We start from the raw sequence: 16428 nt of genomic DNA, 5'->3' as shown, positions 1-16428 counted from the left end.
ACTGTTACTGAAAATCCAGTATTCTTTATTATAATCATGAGACAACAACTTACAGTTTTAACATATTTACATTATGTACAGAAATGCTGTGTAGCAACTCTCTCCCAAACTCAGTAATATGCAATGTCTTGTCTTCTTTGCTCACACACTGTGGGCCAGCTAGGTTGAAGTGCTCTAGCCTTGGTTCATCTGATCTGCTCCACTCAGTCTCCAGCCTCTCTGCACTAGGCATGTTCCTCATCTGACATGTCCTTCCCCTGGTTCTGCTCCAAAGTCAGGAGGACTCCCATTGACCAAGCCAAGTCACCTGTTCAGGTGGGACAGATGGGACAGTTTCTAATAGAGAAAATGCAAAATTATATGCAAATGATATGGATAAAAGAAGTGATAAATGTGTTAGCAAAAATAATGGAATATGTCAAAATAATATGTAGTTATTACAATGAAATGGGTAATGATCATCTGTTTGCCACTCAAAATATCTTACATACTCCTACAGTGAGTCACTTCACTGTTTAAGAAATACTCAGTTTGGGCCCTCCCTGATGGTATAGCGGGTTAAAGCACTGCACTAAGAAGCTTAAGCCACTTCCACATGAGTTCGATCCCCGCCTGCCCCACGGGAGATCCACATGGTATGGCAGACCTCTCCTGGCCCGCCCGCTGTTCCCCTCAGCAGTGTACTTCATCAATCTGCCTGTTCTGCTCCCCACTCTGTCTCTCGTGAATCCTCTCACCCTCCGCATCTCTGACCTATACCCCAGTTCTGTAAGAATAAATAAATAAATCTTAAAAAAAAAAAGAAAAGAAAAGAAATACTCTGTTGTTTCATTGATAAGGGGGCTGTGGCACAATGTACTTCTCTGATAATATCTAAAGGCAATCCACTTTACTGATAATACCTGAAGACAAAGAACCTTACCCTGAATTGCAGTGTCTCTAAGATACATATTTTAGCTTTTTGAAAATACAATGCCTCAGATAGTCTTCTCAGACAAGAGCTATAAAATTTTAGTTTTATAGCTTAACATAGTTATGACGGAGTTTTACTCACCATCCACATGTGCATTTGGCTGACTTTCCTGGTAGATGAGATGGGAAGCAGCAGGCTTCAAAATGAAATCTCTTGGCTTTTGGTCAACCAAGTAAGGCCATTTGAGAAAGAGGTGTGTGTTTTGGCTGAAAATGTTGGTTGGCAGCAAAATAAAAGGAAACATTTTCAAAATTTTGGATATTAGAGACTTAGAAGAAAGTTTACTGTCAACAGTGGAGAACTTTAATGGACTGCATCAACTGTGCTGTACTTGAGAGAATAAAATGGGAAACTCTTATCTGTGACTGAAAACAGTTCAGATGTACTGCACTATGAATATGAGGACATTGGTCAAGGCCAATTTGGTCCATTACTTTTCTAAATCTATTCTTTACAGTTAAGAGTGGTTAAATAAATTATCTAAATAAATCCAAATTATGAATTTCAGTAAGTATACAATAAAGACCCTAAAAAAAAGTTAAATTTTACCTTATACAGTTTTCTTCTTCTTAGCCGTACACAAAATACAACAGAATAATGAATGATGTTTCCTACAGTTAATAGCTTCCTCAATTAGGTGAAATGTCCTATATAATTAAAAACACATAAAAGCAAGGTTTATCAGGTAGTGTGTTCTTACTTTAACTGGAAAAAAATATCCAAAACAATAAAATGTAGGTTCAGCAATTGAAAGATTTTATATTAATTGTATAACTAATTTTCAGTAATTCAATCCTTTTGGTTAAATGAAATGTGTGCTACTTACTAAGGTCAATCCACACATTTCTAAAGAGCTGAGGATGGAGTCATTCCCATTAACACCATAAAGTAATGGGTGATAGTAAAGGCTAAGGATGCTGAAAAGAAGATAAATTCACACTTTGTAGAAATGAATGAAACTAAAACCAAGGGTCAAGGAAAAGTAAGGGGTGCAAATGATGTTGACTTAGGGCTTATTGCCTTGGTTGACACCTTTATTGTCAATACAGAGAACTTTAGGAGGCTCTGCCTTCCTTGCCCTCCAATTACTGAGGCAGAAAGGGATAAGTAGAGACAGACATTCCAGGCAATAAGAGGCAGATTCCACAGCCTTAAGGATTTCACTGTTTTTACAAATGTACTTGAAACCAACATGCTGGGATGAGGAAATATTTTCCAGGTGGTGACTCAATCTGTAATTTCACAAAAGGAAAATCCACTCTTACTTTCCAACTCAAACTATTATGTTTTCCCCTCCAAGAGGGCAAGTGCTTGCTGACTTGGGAAATACTAGTTCAAAGTCAAGTGCTACGAAACAAGTTTCTGATGGCTATTTGCTTGGATATGTTTAGCATAGAGACTTCCTGCGCCTGGGGCTAGCTAGAAGGAGAATCTGGAGTCTTAATGTAGAGCTGTTGATGTCATTCCCCAAGTTCTACATGTGACTTTTGAGTTATGAGCACTTAAAACAGAGCAGGCTAATTGGTTTGGGTTTTGGTACAATATATCCTTATTCCCTGGGAGAGGATTTTTGTGGGAGTTGTTCATGTTAAATACAACTTGGAAATAAAGAAATCCCCTGCTACTCAATCCTGGTGGCTCCATCAGAAATAAATTATGGCAAAGAACACAGACAATGTGCTGTAAAATCCTCTGGTTGAACTCAGTTGCTCATTCTTAATCTCCAGTCTTTCTGTCTGTCTGTCTCTCCATAATAAAAAATGATGAATGGAGGAGATTTAGCTTGAATGAATTATATGCAAAGTTGTTCTACATAAAATGATTTCCCCCATGATACTATATTTCCATCTCTGCTTTATCATTGCCTTTTTGGTTGAATTAATGCAATAATATCCCAAAAGTCATCCTCCATTACACGACCATTTGCCTTCACATTCAAGGCAACAATGTCATTTTCAGATGAAGCTATTTGTCCTTGTTAGGAACAGACAAGGCAGTTGGTACATTCAAGCTCAATTACTAAGTTGCATGATTGATTCCAAGATAGAACTGGGAGCTGAGACAAATGAAAGCTGCCATTAACTGTTCAGTGTGTTCTCTTTTCTACTAGATCATATGTGAGAATGACTCATGTAACCAGACCTCAGAGAGAAGCAAAAAGTACTTAACTGAGATCAGTTCCCCAGAAAGTAGACTGCGAGAGACACTGTTCCCTTAGGATTAATACCTGAAGAAGAGGAGAAGAAAGCAATTGTGGACAGAGAGAAGGATGAGTTATGAAGCAGGTCCTATATTGTTCCATGGAAAGCTCTGGAACTGATAGGGCTCTTCACTTTACACTGACTAGTTATTGAAGTCTAGGGCAGTGGATTATAGTCAAGGTTTTTTACCCCCCTTTGGGGATCTTTGACAATGGTTAGAGATACTTTTGATTGTTATAAATGAGGTGTGCTGCTAACATCAAAAGAATGTTGGCAACAGGAATATGGCTAAAGATCTCATAATACACAAGGTGGTCACAGGTAGAAAATATCTATAGCATCAAGGTTGGAAAGCCCTGCCCACAACATACAAATCCCTCCTTGATATAAAACTTGGTGGTATTGCTACTTAACCATACCCAGTACTGTCTCCCATATTTCTCTTAATCTCTTTTTAGTTCTTTTGAGGAGTGTCTCATAGTTTCCATTTCTAATGAGGAAACTGATGCTCAGAAAGTGCAGTTAAATAAATCACTCAACGTCACGGATTGGAATGATGCCCAAGTGGAATTTAAAGTGGACTTGCCTGTCAAAAACCTTGTGGTATCTTCTGGTTTTTGCTTAATGGTTCTGTGAAGCAACCCTTAAACCTTTCTTTTTCTTTGTTGCAAGCATAAGATGAATGATGTTTATATGTTCAGTTCACTCCCATGGAATTCCTGTGAGTGAATTCCTATAAACTTACCTCTCTCTACCTCATTTAAAAAGTACAATGAACATGTGAGCTGGCATAAATTATAAGGGATGACTTGGAATCCTCTCTAATTTGTATTTTTAAGTAGACAATTCTTGAACTTTGAGCCCTTCCTATTAGTAACAAATTGCTTACAATAAACTTGTAGTTGATTTTCACACTGACTGTAAAATTTGTTGGTAGTCTTAGTGACTGCAGAGACTGTAGTATTTTCAAGAGAAGTTGCTTCACCCTGCTTTTTTAAGCTTCTGTGAACTGGATGGTTGAAATCACTCAAGAATATTCCTAAATTCTTACAGGCACCTCAAAAACCCCCAAAAATCAAAAAATAATTCACTCCTACTCAGTTTTAGAAACTGTTTATTTTCTTGTTGTAAATAATAATATCTACTAATCAAAGAACAAAAAATTAAGGGCCACTTTGCAGATATATATTTGAATTTAAAGTCAAACATTCTAGAACAAAGTTTAATAATTGGTGACTATTTAAATAAAATAACCCTATTAAAAAATAAACATGTATCTATAAAAATGTTAAGGAAAATAAAATTTAATATATATTTTAATCCAAAGATAAGAATAAAATAAAGCCATTTCATTATTACCAGCACAACAGCAATATTGCTTTTGATAATCAAAAACAGTTGTGGTTTTAAAATTTCCCATAGCAGTTCAGTTACTTTAAAAAATGCGGTTATTAATTCCTAGAACATACATGTATGTGGTGAATAATATGAACTTTATATGGAGGTATGAAAATTATCTAATGATGTAAAGTAGAGGCAGATTAAAAAAAAAGTGACAGAAAATACAAAGAACAGAAAGAGGAAAACAAGTTTTGTAAATTCACACAGATATATTGTCAGAGATCATTGCCACACTCAAATCACTTTCTACTGTCAGAAAATCTAATTTAGAGTTAACGACATGTATATATTTGTTCATTCTTTCAATCAAATTTAACATTCTAAGTAAAATTAGTGTCTAAGTCAATTCAAACAGTGCTGATAAATTACCATGTCTGCATTAAATAGCAAACATGTCTTTCTCACAGTTCTGGAGGCTGGAACATCTGAGATGAGGGGCTGCTATTTAATGAGGACCCACTTCCTGCATTATAGACAGCCATCTCCTCCTTGTCCCTTCACAAAGCAAGAGAACAGAGCTGGCCAATACTCTTCATATAGAAACACTAACTGTATCATGGGATCACCTCCTTCATGACCTAATAAATTTTAAATAGCTCCTCCACCCCTGAATATCATCACATGATGGCTTCAATGTATGGATTTGGAATGGTCAGTATGTAAAATGTGGTGTAAGCAATGTTATGTAGGTAAATGTTTAAAAATTGACTCAATATTGCAGTAGGTATATGTATAAGTTTGTTATACCTTTTATTGACACAAATGTACATCTTAAAAATAAGAATAATGGGCCCTCCCTGGTGGCACTGTGGGTTAAAGCACAGCACTAAGAAGCTAAAGCCACATCAGCATGAGTTTGAGCCCCGCCCCGGAGGTGACCCACATGGCGTGGCAGACCTCTCCTGACCCATCCGCTGCTCCCCTCAGCAGTGTACTTCAAGTCAGTGAGCCTGTTCTGCCCCCACTCTGTCTCTGGTGAATAATCTCACTGGCCCTGCACCTCTGGCCTGTACCCCAGTTATATATGCATAAATAAATCTTAAAAAATAAGTAAATTTTGGCCCTCCCTGGTGGCGCAGCGGGTTAAAGCACAGCACTGAGAATCTGAAGCCACTTCCTCATGAGTTCGATTCCCGCCTGCAGCCTGCCCCAGAGGAGACCACATGGCGAGCCAGACCTCTCCTGGCCCACCCGCTGCTCCCCTCAGCAGTGTACTTTGTAGATCTGCCTATTCTGCTCCCCACTCTGTCTCTGGTGAAGCCTCTCACTGCCCCTGAGCCTCTGGCCTGTACCCCAGTTCTGTATGCACAAATAAATAAATAAATCTTTAAAAAAAAAAGTAAATTTTAAATACTGCATAGTCAATTATTACAGAAAACTTCTAAATTTTATCAAAATTTGGTACCCATAGCCAGTCTCTGACATCAGTTGACCGACCCCAAGTACAATCCAATCTGAGTATTGATTGGGGATTTCAGGTTTCAGGTACCAATATGACATCACTTAACATGAAGCTGGGAAGACATGTTCAGTAGCACATCATTATTTCTATCTCAAAAATAGACATAACAATAAAGGGAACAAAATAGGAATGATGAGATAATTTCTGAATGTTTGCTTTAGATATAATTTATTTCATGGCAACCCCAATATGAATTGGGTTGCCTGAATGTGGGTCCTCACCTGCGCATTTAAGGGGACTTACAATAAGATTCAACTACAGGCACACACAGAAATGTTAATAATGGGTTTATTTACAAGAGAAAGGGGAATGAATAACTCAAGGGAAAAGGAGAGAGAGAAAAGTTGGCTAATGTGTCCAACCAGTTCTGCTGACCTGGAACCCCAAGAACATACTGAAAATAGGCAAAAATTCAAGAGACAAGTCATGAACCAAGAGGCCAAAAGATCTCTAAGATTCAGTGGTCCAGTTTTATATCCAAACATTGTTGTTTAACTCCACCCTCAGGTCCCAGCAATCCTCCCTTTGGTGATGTTGGAATTTATAGTTTTGCTGTCTGTCTTGGGTGGGGTGGTGTCCACAAAACCTATGTTTGTGGACTTCATTCAGGGCATTCTTTCCCCATAACAATATAGTTTATTATTATTTTATGACTTAAATTATTAATAGTAACTATATTTATCATTTGGGTCACAGCATTTCTGAAAATTTAGCATTTAGCTCTCCTGAACTGGTATACTTGCTGAGTAGACACAGTTTCAAGTTATTCAAATATGGTGATTTCCAAATTCTCTTACTCGGGGTTAAGTATGTGAGCAGAGGACTTCCATTATCATACAAAGTAGATGTTAAAATATAAAATATTGGTATTAAGTTTGTTCCTTTAAAGTTTATTGTTAATTTTGTGTTTTATTCGCAGGCATTTCCTTGCATCTCAACTGGCATTTATGGTAAGTGATCTTGTTTTGATAATGTCTGCATTACTTTATTTTTGTGGTTAAAGATGAAATTAACAGGAAAATGAAAGGCTCTGTGATGGATCTAGTTTTCTGTGGATTAAAGAGTCTCAAAATATGGTAAAATCTCAATTTTAAATGGGTATTTGAATATTCTTTTATGTTCTTGAATTTTATTATACTGGATAACACATGTATTGGTTTGACACACTATGACTTAATGTTTTTTGTTAAACAAAAAGTTTTGTTCTATAGGATTTGACCTCTAATTGTGTTTTCTTGAATCAAATCAGGGTTTTCTTTTAGATGCATAGTCATTCATATGAAGCCAAGCATAATTGTTTCTGTTGCAAACAGAATCATTGAAATGTGAATACATGCATAGGTCTGTATACTTAAGTTATGAAAAAATAAATTCAAAAAATTCTTGTGAAACCTCCTTTCATATGTCAATCTTTGATGGTCACTATATCTTCTGAAAATTTTCCAAGTTTTGTAATTTGGACAATTAACAGCTTTTTCCTCACATAATTTCAGCGATTTTTGTTTATAGTCTGTTTCCAAAGTCATTTTGGATTTCTTAGTGGAATTTATTAGTGTGCATTCTGTGCACAGTGCCTAGTATTGCATCTGTAGACACTAGTACATATTTGCTATTTATTGATAATGACTATTAAGATGACCTAAATTGTTGCCCAGAAAATAAAGTACAGAAAATAAAATTGTGAATGGAAAAATAGCAGTTAGATTAAACTATTCAGCTATCCAGTTTTTTTTTTTCTTTCCTGATAGCAAACATCACTATTTTAGGAAAAACAAATGGTATTTGTAGGTATGACAGTGTCCACTTTGACAAGACAACATTTTTTTTTTAAAGTTTTATTTATGCATACAGAACTGGGGCACAGGCCAGAGGTGCAGGGGTGGTGAGAGGACTCACTAGAGACAGTGGGGAGCAGAACAGACAGATCGACAAAGTACACAGCAGGTGAGATAGGAGAGGTCTGCTGCACCATGTGGGTCACCTCCGGGCCAGGGGATCAAACTCTCACTGAAGTGGCTCTGGCTAGTTTGCAGTGCTGCCCCTTAACCCACTGAGCGACCAGGGAGGGCCCAGAAATGACAAAATTTAAAGTCCAGAACATGCTTAGAGAGTCAAGTTGAATTTAATATCTAACTTCATTTAAGAAAAAGCCCCTTTGTTGTTATGTCTCACAAGGTGGTCAATAAGCCAAGCACATGGTCTCAGTGTGCCTTTGTCCCAAACCATGTGCCCAGCTGCTGGAAACAGTTCCAATGTTTTGCTTTGAATTTGCCTTCACTTTAAATTTATGTCCTACAAGAATTCTTTAACTCCCAACTGATGGTGGAACTATCTTGTGAAGGAGAATGATTATTTAATATCCCCAGGATATGCATTCCCATTTTGTGGAAAATCTGGCATCACTATTATCACATTCAAAGTATGTCTGGAAGATTTGGTACTTACCAGGGGAACCTGGGAGCCAGAGCAAGAGCCAAGTTTTCTCCCGGCTTCTTCCTATTCCTCAGCCATTTGGGGACAAGCCCTAATGGCAGCAAGACCAGCTGTTTGTTATTGGAAGATGCTGACTGAAGAAAACCCACTTTTTAACTCAGCCCAATTAAAGAAAAGACATGATGGAAGTAGGCCCTGCTGCCTTTGAAGATCTCCTGGAAGAAGAACCAGACATTTTCACTGAGTCCCAGCAACTGCTGTTGCTGCTCTGACATAATGTTTCCAGGATGGTTCCATGGAGCAATGGACCGCCTGCTTACACTCAAGATGAAAATCCACATTTGGTAAAATACCAAGAAAAGAAAAGGCCTGTATTACTTTTGGAAAAATAGATCCAGATGAGGCTTACAGGGTTTCTATAAACTCCAAAATTCCTGTTAAAGATTTGAATTGGCCACTAAGCCAGTCTCAGAGGGACAGATTTGAACTTCCTTGATGGACATTTCAGATCCCGTGTATGCCTTCTGTCCTTTGAGTCCAAGTTGGACACTGTTGCTAATAAGTTTTACAAAAGGGGCTAGACATGATACATGGCAATGGAATTTTTACTGAGATGCAAGCAGCAAAAATAATTGTAGTCCATTTTATGAGAATCAATGTAGTTAAGAGAAATGAAGTCCAGGTGGAAAAGTGTATCCTTTTGTGTAATTTGGAAAATGTTCTCTTTGGAGAAGAAGAAAACTTGAATGTTGTTCTCGAAGTTTGAGGTGATGCTTTCATGGAAGAAGGATCTTTAGATGTTGAGTTATTGACTGAAAATTTGCAGAAAGAAGTTAGGTGTAGTGTAACTAAGCTAAAGTTGCTCTCATATTCTTTATATTTCTGTTACCAGTGTGGAAGGTGGTTTTGATAAATCCCTTTGCTTTCTGTAAAATGCTTCCAGGACACAACTTCCTTGTTGAATCTCTTATTTATACTCAGGTTCGTGCTTCTGCTTCTGACTGGTAAAAAAGGAGAACAATGTGATATTTCTTTAACCTTATATGTCTACACAGCAAATATTTTTATTGCCACATCTGTCTAAACTCACAGGCCTGACTTGGATGAAATGCTGCTGAGTGCATGACCTCCATCATTCTTAAACGCGGACACATTTTAGAGGGTGTCACAACCACTGCCATGCAATTCTAGACTTGCTGGAAGAGTTATCTTATGTATGAGGAACATTTGGAAACCAGAGCAAAACTGACAAAATGTGTGCCACTCCCTTTTATCCCCCTGCCAACTCTTACTCTTCATCTGGCTTTTCTTCCCGTTCCTTTGATATTCACGTTTGCTTTGAAAATTTTGCTTCAGGTGCTCTAATTATGAATCTTGTTTTTTTCCCCATAAATTCTCTTCTCTGACATCCTGTGTTTTTTGTCCTGGTCAAGATATTCTCATTATCAGCAGTGGTACTGTTTTTGGCAATCCTTGGGTGAACTGCTGATTTTCAAAGCAACATAACATTCAAATCAGCATAATTCACCCCTTTTGGAAAAATGCAGTGATAGGACCATGCCCATCTCATTTGTATCACATTTGAATAATTTGCTTGTTGATCCTTACAAAATTGGAGAAACACCTTTGCAGATAACAAAAATTCTAGCATAAGATTTTGTCTGACTCTTGGAGTACTTACCATTCAGATATACAAGTACACACATATATATCCATATGTGTGCCTTCATCCCATGAACTATAGTACAAACTGCCTTACCATTCTTTCTAAGCTAGAGGGTTCTTTAATTGCAAAACAAAACAAAACAAAAACAAACAAACAAACGAGCAAACTACAAGACCAGAAGTACTACTTTTGCTCTGGAGAGTAGTCTCAAGTGTTCAGTCACAATGCATGCCACTTTAGCTTAAATAAAAATGACAGTGGGACTCATGAGCAGTGTTTCTTCAGGCATTTGCCAAAATAAATGAAATTGCTGGGAACTTAGATTTCTGCAGATGCAGGAAGAAATCCATGTCATCCTCCCTGATGTTCTGTTCAAGCTGAACAATTTTAGGACTTAATTAAAATATTAAGCGTTTCAAAAAGTAATAAACATTATAAACTTTATTACTCTTCTGAGGTCTTTTTTTTTGCTATTGTATCAGGGTAAATTTTGATTTAGGACTAGAAGGAACAAATTAATTCCCACCCAGCCTATCCTCAAAGACTGGCACTTATTCTTAAACTATATTTAACAAATGATTTTTCCTCTAAAAGTATTAAGAGCAAGTCTTTTAAAGAAATAGGAAACATATTTCATTAAATTGTAGAGCCTATCTATTTAGTTGTAGCTAAATATCATTGGAAATACCACTCAGCTATGTCAAAAAATAGGAGCACTATTAAGTCTATCTCCCTAGAAAACAGTTGTGGTACACCTATGTACTGACCACAATCTCAGATTAGTTAATAATTTTGATGTTATTGCCCATTTTTCTCACCCTATTTTGAATTTCTCATCCTGTCTTTTACTTGCTTCTTATACATACTTGTATCTGAAGTTTGGGTTTACATAAGCATAGATCAGCTTTCTTTAGAAAGGTCTTCAAAATTAGTTCTGACAGTTCTCAGAGAATGCAAGCATGTTTAGCTCTTTGAGCAATGATTTTCATGTCAAATCAGTTTTAGTCAATGATTCTATTTTTAACATGCATCTTTAACTGTACTTGAAGAGATTATATTAGAGTAAAGCTAAGCTGCTGTAACAAAGGCGTTTGAAAATAGAATGGTTGAGTGTACATAGAAATATGTTTTCCTCTTTGCTAACAGTTGCAAAGTGAGTATTCTCTTTATAAGAAGACTCATTATACTTTATCACTCAAGGAGTCAGGAATATATCAGAGTGTCAAGTGGCTGTTCTGCCTCCCTGAAAACATTGTTCTCATATACTTAGCTTCTCTGGTTCCAACAAAAGAACTACATGGATTAGGCATATCCATTAGCAGATGTACCTGGGTTTAAGAGGACTCATTATACTTTCACTTACCTTCTATTGGAGAGAAATTTGTTGTATGACCAACTTAACTGCAAAGGAAGTTAGGATATTTAGTCTCTTTGGAAACCCATGTGTCTGATTGGAAAGGGGCATTCCTGGATTTCTAGATATCATTGTTAAAGGTAAAAGTAAAGAATATGGGTAATTAATTTAGGCTAGTATCACTAAATATCAGTTTGATAGTTTTGAATAATTACATTCTTATTTTTCAAGAATATTTTGTGACTTTACTAATATTATCTACTTTGTTAAAAATAACTTTATGATTATTAATCCTAGCCAAATTATATATGTATAAAATTATTAAGTCATTAGGTTAGCAACAGCTCATTAGTTGTTAGCCATTTAGACATTTTAGGTGACATGTCAATTTTGTTTACTTTTTAAACATTTTGTTACTATAGATAATTTTTGCAAAATTTTCAGATGCACCAGTGGAAAAGAAAATCGATATATTGTGAATGAATTAACAATTGTTATCACTTATTACATTCCTAATTCTGGCCGATTTCCATAAATGTCATTCTAGGATTCCATTGTAATTTGTACCCCCTTAAGCTTCCAGCTATAAACAAGTCAGGGATCCTGAGAAGATATGGATCATTATCCTGTCTCCCAGGAGGCCTTAGGGGAATGTTTGAGAATGAGTCTGAATATAGTAGGGTAGAAAATATTACTGAAATAGAAAAATGTTGGGATAACCAGAGAAAAAAGATAGAGAATGATAAAGTGTGCATGAACCTAAGTCTACTTGACTGTCAGAAGAAGTTTCCTTCAGATCTTCAGGAAAAAGGAAACAAATTTATTTAAACTATGCCTCTCATTTCAGTCATGGCAAACAGACAATTCTTCACAAATGCATAAAATTGAGTCAAAACTAAAAAAAAAAGTTAACACAAAAAGTCTCATCTGTATTGTTTGGCATTTCTAAATATTTTAAATAAAGTTATATTTAGATAGATAATCCCAAATCTTCATAAATAACTACAAACTACAAAATTGATAAAAATTATTTTCTCTTTACCTAAAACTTCCATAGTAATTATTTGGACTTCTGAAACTGAACTCTAACTTCTATAGTGTTATAATCTAATAACTAGTATAGATATGGATGTAGAGTAAGTCTTAATAAATATTATTTTAGTTAATAACTAATACGCAGTATTCAACACAGTATCAACTAATACAATGAAAAGGATTAGACCTTATTATAATCTTGATCACTGACATTTATCCAAGTTTAGAAGTCTTGTCCTAAATTCAAACATAGGGAAGATACTAGGTACTCTTTCTCTCTCTCCAAACATGTTATATATATATATATATATATATAACATGTATATATACACACATGCATATATGTATATGTGTGTGTTTAACATTTTGCATAGTTAAGGCAATACTATCGAGGAAAAAAATGGTCTTTTCATAAAACAGTACTGGAACAGTTGGACATTTCCTTCCTGAAAAATGAATCTAGACACAGGCCTTACACTCAGCCAAAAATGAAATCATAATTTGTAACTAAGTATAAAATGAAAATCTGTAAAATTCCTAGAAGATAAAGTAGACAAAAAACCCCATGCCCTTGGATACATTGATGCCTTTTTAGATACTACTTCAAAGGCATGATCGATGAAATGAATAATTAATAAGGTGGACATTATTAAAATTGAAAACTTCTGTTGATGTTAATGCCAAAGATAATTAGAAGAGAGGCCACAGCCGGGAGAACTTACAGCTTATTTTTCCAAAAGACACAGCTGATGGACTGTTATCCAAATATACAAAGAAGTCCTAAAATTGAGTAATAAGGAAACAAATAAACTGATAAGAATATAGGTCAAAGACCTTAACAGACACTCCACCAAAGAAATTACGCAAATGACATGTAGATATATGAAAATGGCAGGGAAGAGAGGCAGAGTGGAGCACAGAGGATTTTAGAGCAGTGCAAATACTCTGTGATAGTGTAATGCTGGATATATGTCCTTCTACTTTTTACTCAATGTCACAAAAGTGCAGCATGAAGAGTGAGCCTTATAGTAATCTATGGACTTTTTATGATTATGATATGTCAGTGTGAGTTCATCTTAAGTAACAAATGTACCATTCTGGTGCCAGATATTGATTATGAGGCAAACTCTTCATTTGCGGTGGCAGGAAGTATGAGAAATGTGTATAACTCCTTCTTGAATTTGTTATAAACCTAAAACTTCTCTAAAACATAAAAGCACTTAAAAATAAACACATGAATCCATTCACATATGTATGCATAACAACATGCAAATAAATAAGTAGCTCTCCTGTGCTAGGGAAAGCAATTGACCTGCTCTAGAGACCATATTTCGGATTTAATAATTACTGAGGCCTATCACACTTGCATTTCTTTCTTTCTTTCTTTCTTTTTTTTTCTTCTTCTTTACCTACTGGAAGAAATGATTTGATTTAGACTTTTTGAGATAACAACAGTCATGGAATAATAACCTAACTTGTTTATTTTTTTTATTATTAGATTTATTTATTTATTCATGCAGAACTGGGGTATAAGCCAGAGATGCGGAGGGTGAGAGGATTCACAGGGACAGAGTGGGGAGCAGAACAGGCAGATCAACGAAGTACACTGCTGAGGGGAGCAGCGGGCGGGTCAGGAGAGGTCTGCCACGCCATGTGGATCTCCTCCAGGGCAGGCAGGGATCGAACTCATGCGGAAGTGGCTTAAGCTTCTTAGTGCAGTGCTTTAACCCGCTGCGCCACCAGGGAGGGCCCGAACTTGTCTATTTTTTATACAGTTAATTTTTAAACAATTTTTATTAAACTATAATTATGATATAAAATATTCAAATTATTATTTAAATTGATTGTAGTAGATTCTACAGAAGTATGTAACCAATGTGATAATATAAGTTTGGAAAATGGTCATCATCCACATATGAAACCCATATTAACTGTCCCACCTCACCCCTGGCCCCCAATTTGATTTAAACCAATATCAATTTATTCTTGGTCTCTACAGATTTGCCTATTCTGGATATTATATATACTAGAATTATAACATAACAGTTGATCATATATAATAGAATTATAACACAGTGGTCTTTTACTGTGCACCATATTTTTAAAGCTCATGCACATTGTAGCATGTGTTAGTAATGGTTCCTTTTTACTAATATTCCATATGATGTAGATGAATATCTCATTTTGTTTATCCATTTATCCATGGAGAAATATTTGCCCTGTTTCTAAATTTATCTATTGTGAATGTTAATATGCAGTTAATTTAAATGTAACTGTATCTCCAATTTCTTACATTTAATATGATATAGTGCTGTTCTGCAATTAACTTTTAATCCTGAAATAATTCTCCACATTTCCATTTTGCTTACTTACTCTTATACCTCTTCAAATGTTGCCTTCAATTCATGATTCTAGTACCTTGGATCACCTTGGCAGTGATGTTGGATACTTGTAGCATGATCAGTACCACTATGTGTGATGAATCTCTGTGATTGCTACAGTAGAGTTCTCCTAGAGTACCAAGGAATAATAGGGAACAAGTGTATGTTTGAAGGTGGCTATAGACTAGGTTTCAGTATTCAGATCTAGTTTCAAATTCTGCGTCTATTGTTTATAGTTGTATGTCCTCAGGCCAGTTACTCTCTCTAGACTTCAGTGACCTCAGCTGTCAAATGAGATTAATAATGTCTATAGCATGGATTGTTTTAAGATTAAATTAGACGATGCATTAAAGTGCTTATCATTGTCAGACAGATGAAGATACTTAACAATTATTATTTTCACTATTTATAGTAAATTTATTTTTGCTACGATTATTATCTTATTTTCCACTAGCACCTGAGTCCCTTACTTATGATAATGGACTTTGAATAATTTATTTACTGAACTAAATTCTAGAGTATCTCCACTGTTGAACAAGTAATTTCCTATTTGAAGGCAGTTTTACCTAGGCTGTGAGTAGCACTAGTCAGCGTCCCTTATCATGAGCCAGCTTCCTTTCTTTTAGATTGCTCTGCTGCCTTCCTGAAAGCCAGTTGTCTCCTCTTACTATCTCCCAGCCTATGGTTAAAGCCCCATGAGTTCCACTGTCTGGGAATGAAGCCTGCTTGTAATATCACACCGTGTTTTATATATCACATTTAGCCATAACCATCATGGCCTATTGTTTAAAAAATACAGTAAACTTGTTTCTGCAACTGCAAACTCCCTACAGTTTATCTAAGCTAGTGGTATGAAAACATCTTGTTTTTTTCTATATATAAGTAAAAGCTTTCAGTGTTAAAAGAGACAAAGGAATTGTAGCTATTTGTGGTCTCAAAAATGAAGTTCTGTGGCATAAGACAACATATTCTTATAAACATAGTCAAACAATGGTTTTTTTAAGTCAGCTTTCTGGTGCTTCCTTTCAAGGTAATCTGGGGGAGCAGAAAGCAGTTACTACCCTGCCACTAATGTAAAGGGGAAAACAATCCCAATGCCTGTTTTTTTGTTGCCCCCCCAAAGTCCAGAAAGTTTGCACATTTTTTCATTTCTAAGATCATAGACTCTAGGAACTGAAGGTCATTTTAGATCAGCTATCATGCATGTTAGATTTATTTATTTATTTGTTTATTCATTCATTCATTCATTCATTCATTCATCCATCCATTCATTCATCCATTCATTCATTCTTTCTTTCTCTTGATGGGTAAAATAAGACCCAGAGTTGTTGCATGGCTTGCCAACCACACCTACCTATGTGGTTCATATAAGAACTGAGGACAGATATCCTGGCCACCAACAAGGTAGCATAAAAAGGGTAAGGGCTTGGAATCAGGGTGATATAAAAATTACAATCCAGGATGATCCACTCATTATCTTCTTTGAATTTCCTTATAAGTTAGGTAAAATTAATATTTTTAT

At 35.8% G+C, this 16428-nt stretch overlaps 1 protein-coding gene across 1 annotated transcript in view; it reads left to right on the top strand.

Annotated features, from left to right (window-relative positions):
* MACROD2 (MACRO domain containing 2) overlaps positions 1–16428 on the top strand; it is a 1662610-nt gene that overhangs the window by 1127935 nt on the left and 518247 nt on the right. The window contains 1 exon segment of the mRNA XM_012728257.1: positions 6957–6987. Coding sequence (XP_012583711.1) covers positions 6957–6987 — 31 coding nt within the window.

Source organism: Condylura cristata, unplaced genomic scaffold (genome assembly GCF_000260355.1).
Source record: "Condylura cristata isolate star-nosed mole 26May11 unplaced genomic scaffold, ConCri1.0 scaffold00022, whole genome shotgun sequence".
Lineage (NCBI taxonomy): Eukaryota > Metazoa > Chordata > Mammalia > Eulipotyphla > Talpidae > Condylura > Condylura cristata.
Note: the sequence above shows the minus strand (reverse complement) of the source record. Positions and strands in the feature narration are given on the sequence as shown.